The sequence below is a fragment of the Thunnus albacares genome, chromosome 2 (assembly GCF_914725855.1).
Source record: "Thunnus albacares chromosome 2, fThuAlb1.1, whole genome shotgun sequence".
Taxonomy (NCBI): Eukaryota; Metazoa; Chordata; class Actinopteri; order Scombriformes; family Scombridae; genus Thunnus; species Thunnus albacares.
In genome coordinates, this window is record NC_058107.1 from 32,467,666 (window position 1) to 32,490,494 (window position 22,829).

At 39.1% G+C, this 22,829-nt stretch overlaps 1 protein-coding gene across 3 annotated transcripts in view; it reads right to left on the bottom strand.

The window, feature by feature from the left end:
* Window positions 1–10,565: 10,565 nt before the first annotated feature.
* LOC122966821 (metal transporter CNNM4) overlaps window positions 10,566–22,829 on the bottom strand; it is a 49,338-nt gene continuing 37,074 nt past the window's right edge. Inside the window, exons 5-9 of one of the 3 annotated variants that reach the window (XM_044331171.1) lie at window positions 21,656–21,752; window positions 17,168–17,230; window positions 13,940–13,996; window positions 11,284–11,462; window positions 10,566–10,860 (exon numbers count right to left, since the gene is read on the bottom strand). In XM_044331171.1, the coding sequence (XP_044187106.1) occupies window positions 10,603–10,860; window positions 11,284–11,462; window positions 13,940–13,996; window positions 17,168–17,230; window positions 21,656–21,752 (654 nt within the window). In that variant the 3' untranslated portion in view covers window positions 10,566–10,602. The remainder of the gene's footprint in view (window positions 10,861–11,283; window positions 11,463–13,939; window positions 13,997–17,167; window positions 17,231–21,655; window positions 21,753–22,829) is intronic. The other 2 variants (XM_044331157.1, XM_044331165.1) reach the window with 2 other exon arrangements.

Sequence of the window (22,829 nt, forward strand, 5' to 3'; positions counted from 1 at the left end):
CATGTCCTTACCCCAACAAAATAAATTAATGTCAAATGGTAAATGGACTGCATTTATATGGTGCTTTTCTTGTCTTACCGACCACTCAAAGCACTTTACACTACATGCCAACATTCACCCATTCACACACTTGAAGAGGCTGCCATGCAGAGTGCCAACCTGCTCATCAGGAGCAATACAAAACTTCCTAAAGTGCCCCACAATGTTTCTATACTCAACCATTCACACACACGTTCACATACTGATGGCACAGCCATTGGGAACAATTGTGGGTTCAGTATCTTGCCCAAGGACACTGCAACATGCGGACTAGAGGAGCCAGGGATCGAACCACCAACCTTCTGCTTGGTGGACGACCTGCTCTACCTTCTGAGCCACAGCCACCCAAAAATAAACAATAATGGGCCTAACACTGAATCTTGGGGAACCCCACAAGTAACCTTCAATAATTGTGAATTAAAATGATTGATTTGAACACTTTAATAGGTGAACAGATAGGTGATCCAGAGTTGATTTTATTTAGATGTTTGATTGTAGATTAGTTGTTGGAAAATACACAGACACTTCAACTCTCAGACTGTAGAGCAATTCATAAACTTTGTGAATAGTATTAGCTAGAATAGACATTTTGTTAGACATTGTTTGGGAATAAATAATGAAAAATAACGTTCAACTTGTAACTATGATGATGAACTTCACACCTCTAAGTCTCCCATGAGCCATAATATAACTATTTACATGATATAACTATTATTTTCAAGAAGTATTCAGACCTGGTATAATTAGATGTCCTCACGTAACATAGAGTAAATTAAAGGGAGTAAACATGAGCAGAGACCCAAATGCTTTAATGGTTTGGTACAAATTAGAGCTCCATAATTCAACCCAAAATGCAAAAACATTTACATTTGAAGAAGGTTAAAGAAAGAGAAAAATCACAAAAAATATATATCCATTACCCAAATGGCAGATGACCCCCAAAACCTACATGCTGGCCTTGGTCATTTCTATCACTTACCAAAACACTACAAATAGATTGTATGACACATTACTACAAAATCCAAATATTCTTAGATATGTTCATTCTCAAAAGATGTCTTCACAGTGTTGAGGGTGTAAAACGGGAAACAAAAGACAATATTAACAAGTTCACAACAACCTCAATTAATTCAAAATTGAAATTGGTGAAACATAAACAAGCAATGAATTAAACAAGGCTGCTTGTTTGAAAATCTGTCACAAAATTGGAAGAAGATTAAGAAAACCTTCCGGTGAATTACTTTTATCTGTCACTGTACTGTAACTACACTGTAGTTTTGAATGAATTTAGCTTATTTTAATCTTCTATTTTATTATAACCTATATATATGTATTTTTATTAGTCCTTGTGTTTCTTTTATAACTTGTCTTAATGGGGGTTCTTTTTATGTCAAAACAGCGCTTGCCTTGTAATTAGAGATTAGATTAGAGATCAGACACACATCAAAGCAATAATTCTCAATTTTATATTTTAAAAATATTCATTTTCACTATCAAACTTATCTGGGACGTCGGGGCAAAAGCTTGAAAATCAGCACAGTCTTGTTTTGATCAACACTGTTTTTTTTTTTTTGATCATCCAGTGCAGATTGATCAGCCAACAGAACATCAGTGGAAAGATTTGAATTGTCTGGACGTGAAGTGCGTGCCCTTAGTAATTATAATTCAAGGGTGTGCTTTTTCAACACTGACACATTGTTTAACTTCCCAAATGTGAATCACTTTACACATTACTGCTGACGAAAATTTTCTCTCCTGTTAGCAGTCGGAGCACCGAGCTTCTAGCAGTGTTGGAGCAGCACTTTCGCATCCTGTTTGACTCTATTTTAATTTAAATGGCGGAAGTTCAATTCACTTTGCCCTGTTTTATTTTAAAGTTGGTTTCTGAACGTGCAACAACTAGATGACCAGTGCTTTGTATTTACCCCATAAATAGAACAGATGCCAAGAAATGACCCTGAACAGATGATCTAAATCAGGTTTTTAAAGAAACATGATTAGCATATTTGCAGACTTCCGAGCATGCATTGTCAGAGAGTTAAAACTCTCCAGAGATGCTTCTTTTTTGTAGTTTGAAGAAAACATACATGACGGAAACTTGTTGTGTGTCATTAATACATGTTAAGAGAAGTCATGGTTGTTTATTTTAATAATAATGAAAACAATGTTAACCATGATGGAGGTACTGAATTTAGTCCCAGCACACTTACAATGTATCAGAGTCATAGACAACAGCCTGATATGTTGTCTTTGTACTGACTCTCACAACAAGAGCAGAGGCTGAAGCTTTAAGTTCTTTGTGTCAAATGAAAAACCAGCTCTGAGAAAATGTTAGTGTGTGACAAATCTGACTGTGACGCTTGTCAACATGACAACATGTGTCAGCTGTGACCATATGAAGTATTCACAGTAAAACTTTTGGGATCCTCTGGCCAGATATTGCCTCAGTGTAGGTGAGCTGAGCAGTGGCTCTCTGTCACTCGAAAATCTCTGTTGAGATCTCTGGAGGAGTTGTGGTGGAGGAGTTGTGGTGGATGTAATTTAATACAATGAGAACAATGTGATGGGAGATGCCCTCTCTTATTTCTGTCTTCTAACAGCAGGTTTCTGTGTACTTTCCCTAGATCAACAGACAAAAGGCAGTTTCATTAGATCATGTGTAATCTGATGCTGTATTGAAGTATAAACTGTAACTCCTCAGCCATTATTTCTCCTCTGTGGGTGGCTCGGTCTATCCTGCAGAGCCGGTTTGACAAGCAAAATTCCCAGTGATGTAAAAATCCAGGGTTTGCAGGACCCAGGACCTAATTGTTGTGAGGCAACAGCGCTAACTTCCGAGCCACCAATGACGAATGTGGGACAGACTGCAACATTGTCTAGAACAAACAATAAGTGGATGTTTTGTCATCATGTGTCATTCATGGGACTTCATACATGACTGAAAAACAGTTAACATTATCTGCTCTTACCGACACTGAATACTGCTTCAAAGAAAACTTACATCAAGAAGGAAAAAGGAAGGAAAATGAATTCCTTACCGTATTTAGCACGGAAAGTTTTTAGAAATGGTTATATCAAAATCAAGTGTTTAAATATTACAGATGGCACAACATTACGATAATTAATAACAACACCAAGTCTTATGGAAGCCCAAAACTGACCAAATAAGAACACAAACCAAACACCAAGGGCATACACTCACTGGCCACTTTATTAGGTACACCTGCAAAAACTCTGCCACAAATTCTCCACAAATTCTACTTTTATGAAGCTTATTGATGATCAGTTTTTGTTGACATTATCAGAAATGTGATAATTCTTTTTTATGTTTATTATTGAGGTCATAGCTGGTGGTTGTGTTGTACTGGACTGCATTATATTGGAAGTATAAATATATATATATAACATACATGAGGGGGGCAAAATATTAGAAACATTGCATTAGATTGTCCAGGTGTACCCAATAAAGTGGCCAGTGAGTGTTTATACGAATTTTCTTAGGAAAAATACATTTTAATTTCAGTTTGACTTTTATTTTTCAGCTCCTCAGTTTTCCCATCTTTTGTGTCTTGGCACATGTTTAATCCAGAGCTGCAACAAAATTATTTTGAGAATCGATTAATTGTTTTGAGGCATTTCTTAAGAAAAAATACTATTTTTCTTCAATGTGACTATCCTTTGGTTTCTTTAGTCTTCTATGATAAAATGAATATATTTGATTTATGGACTGTTGGTTGGGTCAAAACATTTGAGGCTGCACCTTTGGTTTTAGGAAACAGTGACCATTTTATAGATCAAACGACTAACTGTTTAATTGAGAAAATAACGGACAGATTCATCGATAATGAAAACAATTGTAATAATACATAAATAAAATCATTTTATCAATTCCCAGTTATCCTCATGCTTCTTCAGGAAAAATGAGACCATCACAAATATCCATAGAGAAATATATCTCAGGTTTATTAATAACTTTCTTCATCTTCAAAACTCATTAAGACAGAAATTATAAAACAGTATTTACACCTTGTTTCTTTGTTTTGTTTTGTTTTTTTTAAGTTAAAGCATGCCGGAGAGAATGAAGGACAATCAGTTTATTTCCCCCCCCCCACACACACACTCCCTCCCCCCAACGCCAGTCGCTCCATTCGCTCTGTTCCCAAATTAAATTCCATGACAATAAAAAAAAAGATTATTGTTTACCACGATTATTGACAGTGTTTTGAGGTACAAAAACATAACCAGACTTGATTCACACACACAAACACGCACGCACGCACACTGAACCCAAACCCAGTACAATTTAAAGCAGGTGGGGGAGGGGGGGGGGGGGCGGGGTACTCTAACTCAACACATACACAGGCGCACACACACATGAACAAAAACACCAACAAAAAACATTTGAACAATTTCAGCCTCATCTGATAAAAATCTACAAAAATTAACAAAAAACAGGCCGTTGAAATGGGAGTGTGTGTCAGGAATGAACACAAAAACTAAATCCAGTACAGTCACTGAAAGAGAGAGAAGGCAACAGTCAATGAGTCCATTAAGCTTTTCGTGTCTGTACAGACAAGACACATGACAGCAAAAAAAAAAAAAAGCAGAGTCATGTTAAGGAGTCTGTGAAGCGAGGATTACGAAATCTTGGTCAGTAACAGTATTTTGAAAGAGCTGCGGAGCTGGCAACTTTGGCAAATTTTGTGGCTTTTGGGAAAATACTGCTTCCTTGCTAAAGTGCTTCCAGTTTCAAGTCTGGGCTGTTTGAATTTTCTTAACCCCCCAAATGAAGAACAATGGGAAGTTCTTGTTACGTAGTCATTAACAGAAGCATTTCTCAGAACTACATTAACCGCATTAGTTGAATTTTACATCATTGAGGTGGCGATAACTCATGTTCCTCTAGCATTTAGTCACTGAGATTTTCTTTCATATGTTGTTCCTCAAAAGCTCACACCACATTTACCACGTATCTACTATTGTAGGCCTACTAGTTCGTAAAAATTGAACAGTCATTTCAACAAAGATCAAAAATATTTTGCTTGGATTCAACAATATATCATGATTGTTAGCCTTAGTGGAAAAGTCAAAACTTTTTTTTCAACCTGTTGTCCAGCAGCAGGTTGTATTTTCAGAGGGTATTGTAATCCCAAAGATGTATACTATCTGCCCACAATGATGCAATATCCTAAGAAACCAACCCTTAAATCCAATATTTCCACAGACTGTGCGCCTGCCTTCTGTAAGCTGGCACAGCAGACTTATGTTCAGCAAACTAGAAGAGAGGAGTCTAGGGAAAATATTGGATTTAAACGTTGCTTTTACCCCAAGAAAACATTTTATTAGGTTACAAAAATACAACCTGCTGCTGGATGTAACCAAATCACAGAGTAAATAAGTCATTGGCATGTTGTCAAAGCTTTATAGATGCTGTAGTGTTTAAATGCTAACAACAAAGTCATGTTTTATTCTAAAATGACATGGTTTTACTACCCACTGCAGTGGATACCATGTATTTTAAGCCTCTATAGGGAACTTCCTGAGTTTTGGGGACTTCAGCTTTCAGTTCAACCTTTACTTTTGAAGACAAGTTTTCCTCCCCAACCTTCAAATATCAGTGACTAGTCTTAAAACAAGAAGTAATCAGCTGCTAAAATCAACACATCCTCATAAAAAAAAAAGACAGTATAGTTACATTTAGTTACTATAGTTACGTTTACGCCATCTAGCAGCCATAGAAATGCACTCTGCCTTTCCAAAACTGTTACAAATCACTGTTAAAAAATAATTATGGATTTGTGGTGTGACTACTCTGTGGTTAAAGATATACTATGCAGGATTTGTCGTTTGTGTTGGTGTTTGCATTCAGATAAATAAAACTTTATTTTCTGATTGTTTCACAGCGGTTACGTTGTAAAGCACAAATAAACACACCCACACCTCAGCACAACCCTGTGGGAAGGAGCCACATTGCCGGATTTTGTGTGAATGCAGAGCTTCATCCTGTCCACTGTGGCAGAGAGACGGAGACAGTGATGTAACCTGGTTGCTACGCTACGAGTCCCGACCTCACACTTGCACTGGGGGCTACACACCCGCTGCCCAAAGGTTGGCGCCCAGAAGCATCCCGAACACAGCAACAATAATAAGAAAACAAGGCAAAATACAGGCAGAGGGCTGAGTTTCCGTAGATAAATACAACGCCACACACTTGAATGGGTCATAAGTGATGATTGAGAAGGATTACTTTTGTATGAGTCTATACACTGGTTTGTTGTTGTTGTTGTTGTTGTTTTGGGGAAAATCCTGCATGGTATACCTTTAAGGTCTGGTGTGGTTTAGGCATAAAAACCACTTGGGTAGAGTCAGGGAAAGATCATGGTTTGGGTCAAAAGGGTCACTTGAAATGTGGTTTATACTTCCTTAAAGTTATGCAACCTCATCATCATGGCAACACTTTTTTTTTTTTTAAAAATGTCCTGACTTGCAGTCGGAAACATGACGCTCACAGTTGAAAATGGGAAGCAAACACTGGTCTCCTTCAGAGGTCCACTATCCATCTGGCAGTGACCCAACCTGCCCCCTCCTAACGAGGCAAACTCAACTTATCAAGCCACCTTACATTATATACATACGTCATCTGAAATGTGTCACTTCTCTGGGTCATAATTACTACGGCTGCTAGATGGCATAAACGTAACTATAGGTTGTTTTTGCCGGCTGAATTTTATAGGCCTACCTACACTGTCGTCGTTCTTGTGAGGACCGGCTCATTACAAACCACTTGTCAATAATGTGAGCAGTAGCTGGCCAATTGTGAAGAATTCCATTTTTTTTTACATTAGTTTTGGTTTGGATCCATCATAAAACAACCTATACATAACAGTTCAAATATTGACACCCCCCAAACCCTCCCCAATCATTATTATGTCACAACATCCTGAACTATCATGAAAACCACAATCAGCAGTGCATAAAATACGCATTTTAGATTTTAATAATATTTATATTTAGATCATATTTCCCCCTCTTTGCTAATAAGGTAATTTTTGCCTTTCACCCACTGAGGTTCAACTCAACCAGTGAGATTACTAAAATTCCAGTCTTTTGTGATTTTAGTGTCGTGAAACACATTGAAATAAGATTAGTGTAACTGTGAACATTTTCCAGTTTAAAAAGAAAAGACAGTACCAATGTGTAAGAAAGGACAAGTGTTTTTAAGGCAGTGTGAGGCAACACTGTGTTACACCATGAAACAAGCTCAGCAGCTCCCGTACGCTCCATCATAACGACCTCCGAGGTTCTGATCGGATAAACTGACCGTGACTGGTGTTCAATATTCAAATCCTTATGTTAACTGACAAAACATCAAGATCAATTCAAATTATTTTCAACTTGTAGATAAAATTATTGGTATACTGTTGAAAAAGACAAAACATCAGGACAGCTCAGACCCACGATGCATCAGCCCCATAAACCGAAACACAGAATTATTATTTTGATTATCACAACTCGTGTCTTTGGCAAAAATGTCGAACGCATGACATAATAAAAGATTTCTACTTGTTTCTGCAAAAATAAGTCAACTATCCATGACTACTTCAGGTCACTTGCTGCCTGCGTCAGAGGTTATTTATGTGTTAATTTGACTGGCTCAAATGTATGAAAATAGATACTAAGAACAAAACATTTTTAATGCACGTCAAGTTAATTTTCTTGGGTCTTTTCTAAAACACTTATAAAATTTAGGCTTAACCGAATGTGAAACCACAAGACTGTCAAAATATCAAGTCATTCCAATTCATTAGAAAACAGAAATGACATTTTCAGTCTGCACTGAAAAGCAGAAATAAGTGATTCATAATAATTCCTTACAGGAAGAGAGTTTATTTCAGTTGAATTATTATTTACTACAGAAGAGAATAGAGGCCTAATGACCAGTTGTCCAAATAGTTAACCAAAACACTTCCTCACCTTTGAGCGACTATAACTTAGTGATATGAATACTCAGAAAAATGTCAGATTGTGTGTTGTGACTTTGAGATTAAGTGTTCAAATTAAAATTGTTTTGGTGTGTACCCACTTCCCCGTCACCCTGTGTTGTCTACCATGTCCTAACCTGTTGGATTCACCTGTGAGTTATACTGTATGTGTTAAGTGAAAGTTTAAAAAAATATTGCGATACTGAATGCAGAGCAAAAGGCAAAGAAATCTCAACTTTTCGTATGGTTGCAATGCATTCTGGTATACTGAGGCTGCTGTTAAGTGTAGAAATCAATCTCTGCTTCTTCTGCCGTGGATGTCCCGTCAATACTAAACATTTGCGCCTAAAATAACAAAACTGAAAAGCTTTGATTTTAAACACAAAAACAAACCCGTTGTGCGTTTTACTGTTCATGTTTTATATTAATAAAAACACCTATGAAACACCGCTGTAGTTCTGCTAGAAATCAGACTTAAAAAAAAAAAAAAAAACAACCGTCATAAGACACAAAATTTGGCCCAGAACAAAAACAAAGCACCTCTGACGGTAGCTGTGTTTATATCTGAGGTTTTAAGGTAAAATTTTCTGTTAAAATCTTATCGGAAGGTACAGTAAAAATATAGCTGGAGTGTGTGTATGAGTGTGTGAAGATCTGTGAAAAACATGCATTGTGATAATCATAAAATATACGACATTGTTCCCCCCCCCCCCTCAAAAAAAACGGTGACTATTTGGCTGATGTCAGGGCTGAGCGGCGTGTTTGGCTAAAGAAGAAATGCAAACGACAGCGACAAAAAAAAATAAGTTTGCCGTTCAGTAAGCTAGAGTTACCCTCATCCCCCAGATCTGATTAAAAACAGGAAACCCAAAACATAACCATTGAATGCAAAGGAACATTTAACACGTAAAAAAAAATCTCACAATGAGGCAAAAATTTAAAAAATCACATTTCTCACCCTCCTCCCGTCGACAAAAATGTACACACACACACACACACACAGAACAAAACTGTAAGCAAAATAAATAAAGTTTCAGATTTCTTAAAGTATTTTCTACTCAGGAGGTCATTAAGTTTCCCTCTTTGTTTGGTTTCTGTTCCCACCAACTCAGGTGATGGCCATTTTTGGTCACATACACACTCAACACACACACACACACACACACACACACACACACAGACACAAACAGACACAATCAGACTACACACCCTCTCTTTACAAAGTAGGAAAGGACTCGCAAAGTTTCTACGAGGATCCGTCTCATCGCTCTCAAACACCTTCACCTCTGTGGCTTTTTTTTTTTGAAAACGGATTTCTTTCTTCACGACTTGATAAAATCAAGGCGGGAAGAAAAGAAAAACAAAAAGGTTTCTCAGAGAAGAGGAGCTGTTTGAGAGCGGGATGGCCACGGTTAACGTACCCTACACATTTAACTGAACACATTCATAATCATATTGATTGTCTTAATCACGATACAGACTGACTGCCTATCGGTGCTGAATCTCTTTAACAACTCTGGGATATAAAGGCCCTGGGCTACTTTACTGCTTCTATCTAGGAAACAAGAAGGAAAAAAAAATATATATATATATAGAAATCCACCCCAAATCCTCCCCCCCCTCAAAAAAAAAAAAAAAAAAAAAAAAAAAGAGTCTTGTGTGTCCGTCTCACACTCAGAATTCATCAATAAATATCTCTCTCTATAAATTTCTATGGAACATATATTACTTTGTTTGAACTCTGCTGACATGCTCTTTGTCTTCTAGCTGTATGGATGAGGCGGGTGGGGGTGGGGGTGGGGGTGGGGGTGGGGGGGAAGCAGGTTGCTACACATGCGGCGGCGGGTTGGTTTTGGTGAGCAAAGTGCGACTTTCAACCATGCTTAACGTGTATGTACGCCGAGAGAAAGAGAGAGAGAGAGAGAGAGAGAGAGAGATGGGGAGGGGGGGGGGGGGAGGAGGGCGGATTCTCCCTGAGTCTCGTTGTTTAGGGACAGTGAATTGGAACCAACACACACACACACACACACATTTAAAAACACACACACACACACACACACACACATACACAGAGAGAGGAAGGACGTCGCACATCGGCGAGGCCTCTGAACGCTGATGACGTTGATAGGCGAGAAGGGGAGGAGTGTTCTGGTCCAGATGAGCAGGTCCTTCACATCTCTGCAGTCAGTTAATACATTAGGCAGCATGTATACACACACACACACACACACACACACATACACACACACATACACAGGGACATACATACAGATACTCCTTGATGTGAATGAACTACCATAGATGAGTGTTGGGTTTGTTGTGAGTCTCTTTATGATGGTAAATGGATGACGCAAGTTCCCACAATACACTTTGGCATGTCTGTGTGTGTGTGTGTGTGTGTTTTGTTTAATCCTTGCATATGTACACAATAAGCCTGTCTCTCTCTGATACACACACACACGCGCACACACAGACTCCTCCCGTCCTCAGCGTAGTAGTGCATGCGTACAAACGTAGGAGGATGGGGGGCGGTGTGGGGGGGCGGGGGTGGAGTGGGGGATGGAGATGGGGGGGGGGGGGGTCAAATGCTGTTTTCCAGTTGGCTGTGGTGGTTGGCTGTGTGCGGCGAGTTCTGCTCATTGAGGAGGAGGAGCGTCGTCTCGTCGGGCCCGTTCTCCGTCGGGGTGGAGTCCGCGCCCAGGTCCGTGATGGTGGTGTTGGCGGTGGCGGGGGGCGTGTTCTGATCCACGCGAGCCGTGTTGTGGCCGCTCTCTGGGGACTGGGGCGTGCTGTCCAGACGGGACGCCATTAGGCCGTTCTGGTACTGGGACCGTGTGATCTGAAGGAGAGAGAAAGGGGGGGGGGCGATAAAGCTGAGAATGTGCACCTCGCCTACAACTTTTAAAACAAAACTTGCAGGATACGGCTAGTAGGTATCCACAGCCTGATATAACTTATTCCTCTGTGCTGTAGACAAATGTTGTTGTCCAAAAACTAGTAGAAAGACATCAATGAGTCACACCGTCGCACTACATGACATGTTCCTTCATCCCTGAAGACAAATACGAATACCACACACTATGTCACTGCACAGTACACCAGTAGTCATTGGTTCTGTGAACATTTAGATGTTTATGATTCATCTAACTGTGTCAGGTCTATCTTCATGTTGAAATCACAGCTACTGTACATATTTGTAAGTGATTCCCCCCCTGCTGTAGCTGCTTCAAACTCACAGATTCTAACAACACTGATGACTAACCTTGACGAACTGCAGGTCGGTGAGGGCTCGGACGTAGAAGTCGGGCGTGTACTGCTGCGACGGGATGCTGTTGTTGAGCTGGCTGTTGCTGCCGCTGACAGACAGAGATTCAGTCCGGTCTGCTCCGCTCAGAGAGGCCGTGCGGTTCAACCCGCTGAGGTGCGACGGCGAACGAAACTCTGCGGACACATGTGCACACACACACACACACACACACACACACACACAAGATAAAAAAAGATTATTAACATCTGCTCTCGGCGATCATAAGACAGAACTGTGTGTTGAAGATCTAACAGGCCGTCCTGCCTACATAAATAAAACAGGAGACGATGTTTATCGGTACAGAAAGCTGCGGCGTTGCTTTTGATGTTCTGTTTCAAAGCCGTTCATGAATTTACGTCTTTATGATGCAAACACAGATCAATGGGAGACACTGTGAGCACAAGATGCAGTGTAAGTTCAAATGCAGGTTAATAGTAATGATATGAAGGGATATGACTAATTAGTGACACACAATACAATCTAAACAAATGTTGTATAAAATCTGTGAGAGCAGGGAGACACAGAGGAGGGGCCAGAAAAAGGAGGTTAATTTATTTCATCCACTCAACACACAAAATCGTAACCAACTCTTTGTTTCACTATTTTAGCTGCGTGACCGGCAGTGACACACAAAAAATTTCCTAATAGCATGATAAACAGTGAGTCAGCTTGTGTTTACACGGATGCTTTACACGAACATGACTTGCAATCTACTCACAGATTTAAGATAACAGTGTGAAGTGCAGGATGCAAGATAACACACGGCTCATTAACAGAGGTGGAAACAACTATAATAAAGGGGCGATATGGAAAAAAAAAATCAAATATCATTATACTTCTGACCAAATATCTTGATATCAATATTGCGACAATATTGTTGGCGCTTCCACAGAATATTTACACAATGAGATTTTGATAAACACTCATCAGTAATGTGGAAATAATGACTAAGTGGTTAAGTTGCAGCCTTCAAAACAAGGAGACGCTAAGATGATATCTAGTCTCATATCACGATATCGATAATAATATATCGATATACTGCCGAGCCCAGACGCCGTAATCCTTCAAAAGTACATTTGTTTTATTCAAGCTACATGAGGAGTTTATTTGGCACAAAGAGGAGCATAGACTGTCTAAAGCTTTAACCTTTTAACACCCGCTGTTCACAATCAGGACACTATGTGGCGCAAGGATTGCTAGTGCTATGAAAACTTCAATTAATATAAACATATAAAAAAGTGTATTTATAAATAACACTTATGTCACGGCAGAGTATATTAAGAATGTTCTTGATTTATCATTTTATCTATAAAATGTCATAAAAATAATCATCCCAATATCTCAGAGCTGAATATACAATAATATAAAACAGAGAAAAGCAGAAAAAACTCACTTTTAAGGAGACTGCGAATGCAAATGTTTAGCATTTTTGTTTGAAAATTGTCTGAAATGATTAATCAGTAATTAGAATAGTTGCTTATTAATTTTCTGTTGACTGACTTGATGAATTACTGGACTAATCATTACAGCTCTAGAGTATACAGCGGACACTTTACAGATATGGTGTCCTAGGAGGTTGGGTGTTAAAGGGTTAAAAGTGCCTAATTTGAAAATAAATGCAACTTTTTTAGTCCATTTACACTGAGCTTTTTTTTGAGGATTTTAAAGGAAGTCAAGGTTCAAAAATGGTTCACTTTTACATCAGAAGTTGGGACTGATTCCAACAGGTTTTGTCTGGTACTCTGAGTCATAGTTGTGAATAGTTTCTTTTTTAGGATTTTCCTAAAAAACAATATGTATAGACTTATACAAAAATAATCCCTCTCAATCATCACCTATGACCCACTAGGAGCACATGACAGTGTATTTATCTGCAGATACCCTGCCCTCTGCTGCTGTGTTTCAGGACGTTTCTGGGAGTCAGCTTTTGGGACGTGGGTGTGTAGCACCCAGATAATGACAGCATGCAGGGTGTGAGATTGGGACTCATAGGGTAGCAACGCTGCCTCCGTCTCTCTCTCCTGCTCTCTGTCTGTGTCATGGATGTGTAAAGAGAACTGGTCTGTTTCTGTTTCTGTTTGACTGAGGGACAGAGCAGAGAGGCCACAGCGGACAGGATGAAGTTCTGCATTCACACAAAATCTGCCGATGCGGCACCTTCCCGCAGGGTTGTGCGGGGTCTTGCCGTGTTTATTTGCGCTTTAGAACGTAACCACCATGAAACGATCAGAAGCTCCCTCTCTTCATCCGCTCTCTAGCTCGCTCGACCGCCGCTGCTCTCTCTCCGGTGTTGTCGAGAGCTGGGAAGGAGGGGTCAACTTTGAATCCTGCATAGTATGACTTTAATAACAAGAACACGTACGAATTGGCTCCGGGCCTAAAAGTGTACCCTGACCTAGTTATTTTCCACCTCTGCTCAAACATACTGAAACCACAATGACTAACATTCATGTGCATCATCCAGCTGATGGTTTCCTGAAGTCTGTATTGTGGCATGCTGATGTCATCCAAACAAAACCATACTGTTGAATGTATCACACACACACACACGCACACACACAGACACGCGCACACTCCACACGCAAGCTCACCACCAGCGGTGTATTATTACCAGTAGGTGTGAGTCTTCCAGCAGGGGGCCTCAGTGAGTCATAGGAAACTGTTTTACCTGGACATGTCAACTGCGTTAGCTTTCATGGAATTAATGTAGCTAGTTAATCCTGGATATCTACAACTACATTCTAGTTAGTGGTTAGACTTTACTTAGTCATGAAACAATTTTTTATTATGTTGATATTAAAGACGAGAACCTTTAAGATCCAGTAGGGAACTTTTCTTTATTTAGATCATGTTAACTCATGTTTTTCTATATTTTTCTTATTGTCAACAAATCTCATGTGCAGAGACAAACCAACAGTGAACTGATCCTACTTAAAAGTGTTGTGTGTGCATCCAAAGTCTGATATATTGTATTCCTCTGTGCTGTAGACCTCTGTTGTTGTCCAAAAACTATTAAAAAAGCATCAGTGAGTCACACTGTTGCATTTGGTGACAGGTTCCTTCACCACAAACAGTTTTGGCACGTTAGTTTGTTTAGAAACGGCTACGAAGACTAATAACAGTGATTTTATAAGTCATTGAAGCCGTTTCAAACCAAACTACTATGACTGTAACCTTTGTGGCAAAGGAACCCAGGTAACGGTGTGGCTCATTGATGTGTTTTAAATAGTTTTTGGACACTATGGCACAGAGAAATACAATATATCAGACTTTAGATGCACACACAACACTTCTAAGTAGGATCAATTCATTATTGGTTTGGCTCTGCACATGAGATTTTTTTGACAATAAGAAAAATATAGAAAATCGCCAGAGATATCCTTTGAAAAACTATGCCTTGCCACAGCACTAGCTTTGATAGACTCTTGAAGCCTTTTAGCATGTGACAGAGTAACAAAGTCCTGTTTTTTTGCCAAAACCTAACATTTGGTTTCTTTATCTTACTTTTTCTCAGCTTCAGTCACATTACACATCACAAACTTACAGTTAAACCAAAACATGAAACTAGACTGTCAGATATTTAGATACATGTCTCTGCAACCTTACGTGAGGCTTTCCTTTTAAAAACTTTTCTGCCTTGGCTGTAATTCATTTAGTGTTAAAACTTAAGAGAAAAAAGGTTGCCTACTGGATCTTCAAGAATAATAATCAAGGAGGTTTTAAAACAACCAACTTCTGGTTGTGACCTGGTGCTCGCAGAGTGATTAGTGTTTTTAAAATTAAAGGTGGACAAGTGATGGACCCAATTCCAAACAACAATCCTCACTCCTACCCATATCCAACATCTTCTAATGAAAAGTATCAGAGGCAAAAAAAGAAAAAATGTGCTTATCTGGTACAAGACAGTTGAACTAAAATCCTGATTCATATTCACAAGAAGCAGGACTGAGTAGGTACTGGGATTTAATTTAGAACTGGGCGTTTGTGTTTAAATGGAGTAGAAATTATTTTTTGTGCTCTACCAAACTACAAACTATTTAAGCTGCGATTTGGTCATGAAAACTAGGGTTGATACTACATCATGATAGTGAGGGAGAGGGAAAAAAAAAACATCAGAAATTAAAAATCCCAGGTTGTATCTCAATAGCTCCGTGCATTCTCCTTCATTATTTTTTATTGATTTAAAATCTGAAACTTAAACAAACAGGAAGAAACCATCTGAAGCTATTGGGATGCATCCAGAGTTGACGCTGCAGAGAGCAGACAGCTTAACCCCTCGAGGGGCTTCGAGTCTCATCTGGGTGTCTCGTGATGTTGTCCTATTCTTCTCCATCTTAGAGGTGTCATGTGATCGTTTTCTGTCCCCAAGCGCCCTCACAGTTTAAGATTCGTGCTGACATTTTGGCAGATACGCTCTTTGATCAACTTTCTTGTCGTGCAAGATCCAAAGAACCTGTGCCTGTTTCACACCTTCATCTCCAGTGTATTCCTGGTCTCCCTCGCGTTACGCTAATACTGTAGCGCACTGTAAGGTTAGTGTTGGCATCATCTCTAAATGAAGTCGACCTGCATGACTCTTCTTCTCCTGTATTTTCAAATCCAGGCAGAATTTCTCATTTAATAATTCAGAAGATAAGGGTAAAATCTTAACTTGTTTTCACAGAACCATATCATGTCTTCACCAGTTTCTCTTGTCATTGAATTAGTCTAAAATGCCCTCACGCAAAAAGTATCAATTCTATTTTCCTAATTTACTCTCCTCAGCGTATCTCAGCCATGAACACAGAACCTTGGCCCTGACCCCCTTGCAAACGTACGTAGCTTGCAATTTTCAAAGACCCGAAATTTATTTAGCTGTTCGAAACTGTTCTGCATGTACAACATTTGCTAATTCCCCAAAATGATCAAGTGAGATAAATAAAATGATTAGTTTTGAGTACTAAGGCTAAAGAAGAGGCTAAAGAAGGCACAGTGGTGAAACTACTTCCAAACCCTGTTTACACCTGGTAATAATATATGATTAGATATCTAAATATTCTATCTGGATAAGAAAAACACTATGGACATTGTGATCCACAGACAGATTACAGAGGTATCCAGATGTTTGGTGATTCATACAGTGTGTACATTGTAGAAAATCTGTCACCATAAATAGAAACATCACCTCTGTGGGCAGGATTTTAATCACTGTGGATACAAATTATTTTACAGCAGATAGAAACGTTACCAAAAGTAGATCTTCATCACTGCACTGTCTAAGAGAGAGTTATTGACACCACTGCAGGAAATATCCATGTTAGACAGTAACATATGCTGATCTACACCAGATGCAGATAAAATTAAATGCAAATGAAATGTTGGCTCGATAAAACCAGGTGTAAATGAGGTCGACTTGATTGAAAAAAAAGAGCTTATTTGCCAAGAAGTAGCTGTTATTTGTAACTCTTTGCTGTCCTTAAAGGGTAAACTGACAGTGACACACGGGGAAGAGAACTGCTGCCGCACTGCCGTCTTTGAACCTGTTGCACCTTTGGCCACAGCACAATCAGTGATGTCATAGCAGGTATTTCGAGCATCATTGATGAGAGCGTGCTCACAAGTGCAACTCGTAATCTTTTCTTTTAGCCCATAGAAAGCAGTGCTGGAGAAATCTTCTGCCCTCTGTGATCGGGCGTTAATTTACCCTTTAACAGATTTCTAAGACAACGTCTACAAAATTTTCTAAGCCACACCTGGCGAATCAAGAGCCAGGCAACTGAACTCTAACCCGCCCACCCACCCCCCCCCCAAACCCCCGCCCATCCTTGGTGTTAAAGGACCCAGACATGCCGGAGGTTACCTGGCAACCGAGAGAACAGAGAAAACCTCTTAAAGGAGAGGTGGCGAGGACGAGGTGCAGCCACTGAGAGGAGAAAAGGAGGAGGTGATCGATGGGACAGAGGAGGGAGGGGGATGAAGGGGAAGGGGGAGGGAGAGTCAGTGAGACAATGGGAGACAGAGAGAGACAGGTCTGCTTCCAGACTGGGTGAGGACATGCAAAACTGTGGAGAAATTCTGCTCTGGGAACGTCTTGTCAGGTATTTTCCTTGAGATGTTTTGCACAGTTTCTGAGAAATAAAACTTCTCAGAAGCAAAAACTGCTCTTGTTACATCAACTAATAGTTGGATGAATTGGGGGAAGGAGCCTTGGAAATGAAAAAAAAATATGTTTCATACATCACAATCTGCACCTTAAGTTCCTGAGAGAGTGAGGAAGAGAGAATAGAAAGAGGAGAAAGGCTGGCATCAACATTTTAAGGCTGGTATGGCTACTTGTGTGCTAAGAAGGGTTTTAATTCCAACCCACTAATTAGCTCCTTCAGGTAAAGGGGAGGAACACATTAGTGCAATCACCTGCTGAGATCAGTTGAAATGAAAACATATAGACTGTTTGCCATAAATGACACACAATTGGCCATCGTTGCCCTAAATGACACCTTAAATTGTTGCTAAGACTTACTTGAAGACCGCGCTCCATTTGGCCATGCCGGTGTACTGCTTGTTATGTGGCGGCAAGCGTGAGAAAACCTGATAAAATGTAGTGTGCATGATGTGGCACATCCTGAGTTTGTAGGTTTGACGTTTGATCTCCATCACAGCTTGTGTTCTTCCTCAAACTGCATGACATGCAAAGTAAGCTTTTGCTTCACTACTTGTGCACTCTTGCTGTTTCGGGTCAGTGTTAAAAGAACACGACATTGAAATAGGGCTTAAGCATTGTCTACTATGACTCAAGATTCAAGGTAAATTGACAAACTGTCTCTCAGATTGTCCTCTCTATTCTCAACTCTTCATATTTGTCAGATCGGGCCATTATCGGGTCGATATTGTGTTGTCTGATCTTGGAATGACCAGATGTTCAGGCCAAAAACAGCAGTGCATTAAAATAAATGTATGGGTGCATTGTCAGCTGTGTGTTGTAACGGGTACTTTTCAGACAATAAAGTATTATCCAAGAAGGTCAGTTTGAGTAATACATCCATTAGTTTGTCTTATTAAAAACCAAAATGTTGCACAGCAAGACTTCGAAAGATCATTTTATACTCTGTAAAAACGACTGCTGGGTAAACAGCAGTAATATAATGTTCTTTTGCAAAGTAATCTACCAGGAATGTATGCGTGCACGTATTTGATTGGCTAGCGTATTGTGTTGCGGGATGACGCCTCAAAAGTTGAGTGAAGTTCAACTTTTTTGCCGGATGGCCCTGTTTTTTTGGGGGGGGGTTTTGCCACTAGAGTCACTAACACAATGGTCATTGGAATAAATGAGGTGACTGCTGCAAGGTAAAATGTTGGTCTGAGCACAGCCTACAAGAAGCAAACAATGCAAACAAAGAAAGGAAAAATCAAACTGACACAACTGGCAGACAGGAGTAAGACAGGAGGGATTATTTTGTATTTAAAGGAGTGACATTGAGAGAGTGGGAGAGAGAGAGAGAGGGAGGTCAGGAGTTCAAAAGTCATCAGCAGAAGATATTTCACCAACCAGTTACTCATTTCCTCCATCCAACACATGAACGCTCCCAGTGCCCTCAGTGAACTCTCTCTCTCTCTGTCACACATCTCAATGAGTTCGAATCCTTTTTCTCCTCCAACATTAAACTGGATGTTTTCATCTAACACACATTTTTTTCCTGCTGGGCTTTTTTTTAAAAAAATTATCTAATTTGATTTAATGAACACATCTTCTATGAATCATCTGTTCACTGCCGTCAGATGTTCATAAGCAAGTCATTGAGGTCATAGAAGAGGAGGAGGTGAACGAGGACACGTTGCACCAGAGAATTGTGTTTGCATGTATTTGTTTAACTCGAAAACAAATCCCAGCATTTGTTAAGGTACGTGGACAGTTGCTTCACATTTGATTAAACAACATCGCGTGATATAACATGTATTTAAAAAAAGAAAAACACTTTTCAGGTTTTCTCAAATTTAAGTTTCTCGCTTAGAACAAATGTTGTGAATTACATGAAAATATCTGAACTGCAGCGTGTGTAAACGTGTGACTAAATAACTGGCAAGACTTTATTCAACAAGCAAATTCCACACAGTTTCATGTAAAATGGTGTGATGTGGAAGTTTTACTAAAGTTAAAGTCTCAATAATGTTTAATGACTATAATATAAGTGACATATTGTTATAAACATTTACACCAGCAAAGGTTAATCATAAAATTATATGTTTTATTTTGGGTCCTATGAGGTTGCACTACTTTCTTTTTATGTAATGATTACATTGTCCACTAGGTGGAGCTGTTTATCCTCCTGAGATTAATTGTACAGTATCTGGATGTAAATACTGTAGTTGACCTCTGGCTATTATTACCATTTACTGTCCCTGTATTGTTGTTATGTGTCGGCTACCTCTGTGTTCAGCATCAATTAGTGACAACCACATAGGTGAATTGTAGTTTCAATAGAGTTTTGTAACGGCAGTAAACTGTCTTTCAGTTTTAATTACACACTGACTCATAACATCTTAACTAAATTCTATATAAACTTGCTTAAACAGGCAAATCTTGTGAAGCTGTTGTGTTCTCAAAAAGCAAGAAGGAAGTGATGTCAGACTTCTGAATTCCATGTAAATGATGCGGCCTCTTATTTTGCACGTCTCATCGTTACTCAGCAAGGCACGATTTGCACATCTCTCCTCTAAGGAGAGCTCCCGCGTGTATTCAAGGGCATTTTTATTTAATAATTTGTTTTTAATCTGTATAATTCTGTTATTATTGTGTGATTGCTGTAAAGCAGCAATTGTATATGTTACACATTTTTACTCTCCTTTCAGAGCTTGTGCTTCAATCCCTTTCAGTTAACTCCAGGTCACATCTGTACTTATAATCCAACTACAGTTTCAGCGCTTTATCTTACATCATTCTTCAATTCTTTTCTTTATCTGGACATGCTGGTAATCTGTGTATTTCATCTTACTTTTACTCTTTCTGGCGATGTTGTTGAGCTTTTTGCTTTTCAGGCAAAACATTTCAGCTCTCAGGTTTTAAGGCAATGCATTGTAGGTTCATCTTCCTGCTTTCCATGCAAAACGTTTATACTTTCAGCATTTCCAGGCAATTCATTTCAGCTTTCAGCTTTGATAGTATTGCAACTTTAATCCGGCAAAACATTTCAGTTCTTAGCTTCTTCAGGCGGCACACTTCAGCTTCCGACTCTGCTGCTATTACACATCAGCTTCTGGTTTTTTCAGCAATGCAGCGTGACAAATTTCAGCTTTCAGCAATCACACACATTTTTTTTTTTTTTTTTTTACAGGAAATGCATTTTCTAGTTTTTTCAATCTCTTTTTGAAATATGTCTTTTAGCTTATTCTGTATTTTATTTTTATGAGTAATAGTGTGAAAATTGTCTGTACTGTGTTGCATTGACATTTGTAGCATCTACCGTATCTGTCCATCAAATTTTAACCGACATGTAAACAAAAACTGTTCTGTGCTTTCACACTGTGGTAGATGGTGGGTTAAACAAACATTATAATAGGTGAAAACCCTTTCTTGAAGCCTGCATTCAGAACATATATTGCCTCTTGCATTATGTAAAATGTGCATTTCTCATCTAATACAATTTATAGCAGGGATACACAATTTTTTTTTTTTTTTTTAACTTTAATACCTCAACTCAGGGTATCCACCAAAACCAAGAAGTGATCCAGTATTAATGCCCTCTTTTCCCTGAATATAAAATTTGTATTCCTCACTTGGTGAAACTCATTGGAATTATTTTAATGGACAGTAACGTGAGGTCAGACGTTGTTGTGGTAAAAAGTGAGAAGTAAAGTAAAAAGAAAGTGGCTGTATGAATGTAACTAATAACATAATCACTTTATAATGACATTGACAAAGAAACTGTATTTAATGTGGATCGAAAAATCAGTTTCGGTGCGGATAACTATCCAGAGGTTCGAAATGGTGCATCTCAATTTATAATAGTACAGAATACTGGAAAAATATTACCTACGTTTATCTATTTAAATGAATGGAATACTTAAGTACCTAAATTATATTTATTCACTATGTTTAAGTCTTTCTCTTTTATTCAACGTAATATTTTACTGATTGCAGAGGAGGCTGTTATCTTCTAAAATTTTACCACTAGGTGGCAGCAGAACCCTTTAAACCTGAACCATTACACTGCAAATACTAGTTACTAGATTCCTTATAGTAGACTAATTAGTTGTGCACTAATATTGAACAAATGATACTAACTAATCCAAGGAGAAGAGAAGAGAGGGAGGAGAGGAGGAGGATGGGGGAGAGACGGGGTAGTCGACTCACCCAATGTGGGAGCACTGAGCGCCATGACACCGTAGTAGGAGAAGGGTCCAGTCTCAAACTTCATGTTTTCATTGCCGGCCTCCACTTCCACTCGTCCCTGACAGAGACAACAGAAACAACAGAGACAAACACAGATGATGTGTGAGAGATTACAGCTTTATGACAGATGAGATTCACTCGATATTTCTGTATTAGCATAAACACAGTAACATAATATTAGGCCAGCAGTTATGTTTTTCCTTATCAATTAGTTCTATGACATAATATCTGAACTAATGACAAATGTAATGCAAGCAAACACCCAAAGTATTTATTTTACAATATGATTCTCACTTGATAAACATCAAGAATATATTTTCTAATATTCATCTATTTGAACAATTTAGCCATCAGTACAATACATATACATTCATCATCATTCAACATCTTTATATCCCTTTATTGCCAACCCAGATGAAATAAAGGAATGGATGACAGGCTCCAGTGTATCCATCAAAAACTGTGAGACACGTTGAGACGCTTTGTTTCACTGGATTGTAGCTGAGGTTCAATCTGAAGCCAATGTTTCGGTACTTTTTTTAAATTGATCAATTTTAATTTGAAAAAAAGTGCAAAGAAAGGTGCAAAAATTCAGCGTTTCCCCTGGAATGTTGCTTTATCTGAAGATGAAAGGCCACTGAAACATCATGTGACACAAAAATCTCTATTTAAAGTCACGTGAATTACATTTTTAAGCAGCTCATCGGCTCCGTTAGTGTCCAAAATATGTCGAAAAATCACGTCAAACCCTCATCTTTATTACAGCAGAACCAGGTAACAATGACTTGTCGATATCAACTTTTTTAGAAAGACTAATATTGCCTAGTAACCCTGACTTTGGGTTTTTGGAGTTGCACTGTCTGGCCAGTAGAGGGCAGCACAATCACAGCTCAAAACAAGGTGGCCTACAGTATTTATTAGTGATTATTGGAAAGGCTCTAAATCATTTGGGGAAGGAAACATGTTCACTTTGTCCTCGTTTAGACACCAGTAAAGCACTCTATAAATCAGGATTCCTAAATCTGCCGAGTAGTGCGAGTGCAGATGGACGGTGTGATGCTAATGCAGAGGGGGGGGGGGGGGGTGACCGGACTTAATAGAGGCTCTTTGTAAAAACTTAATTCAAGGGTGCAGA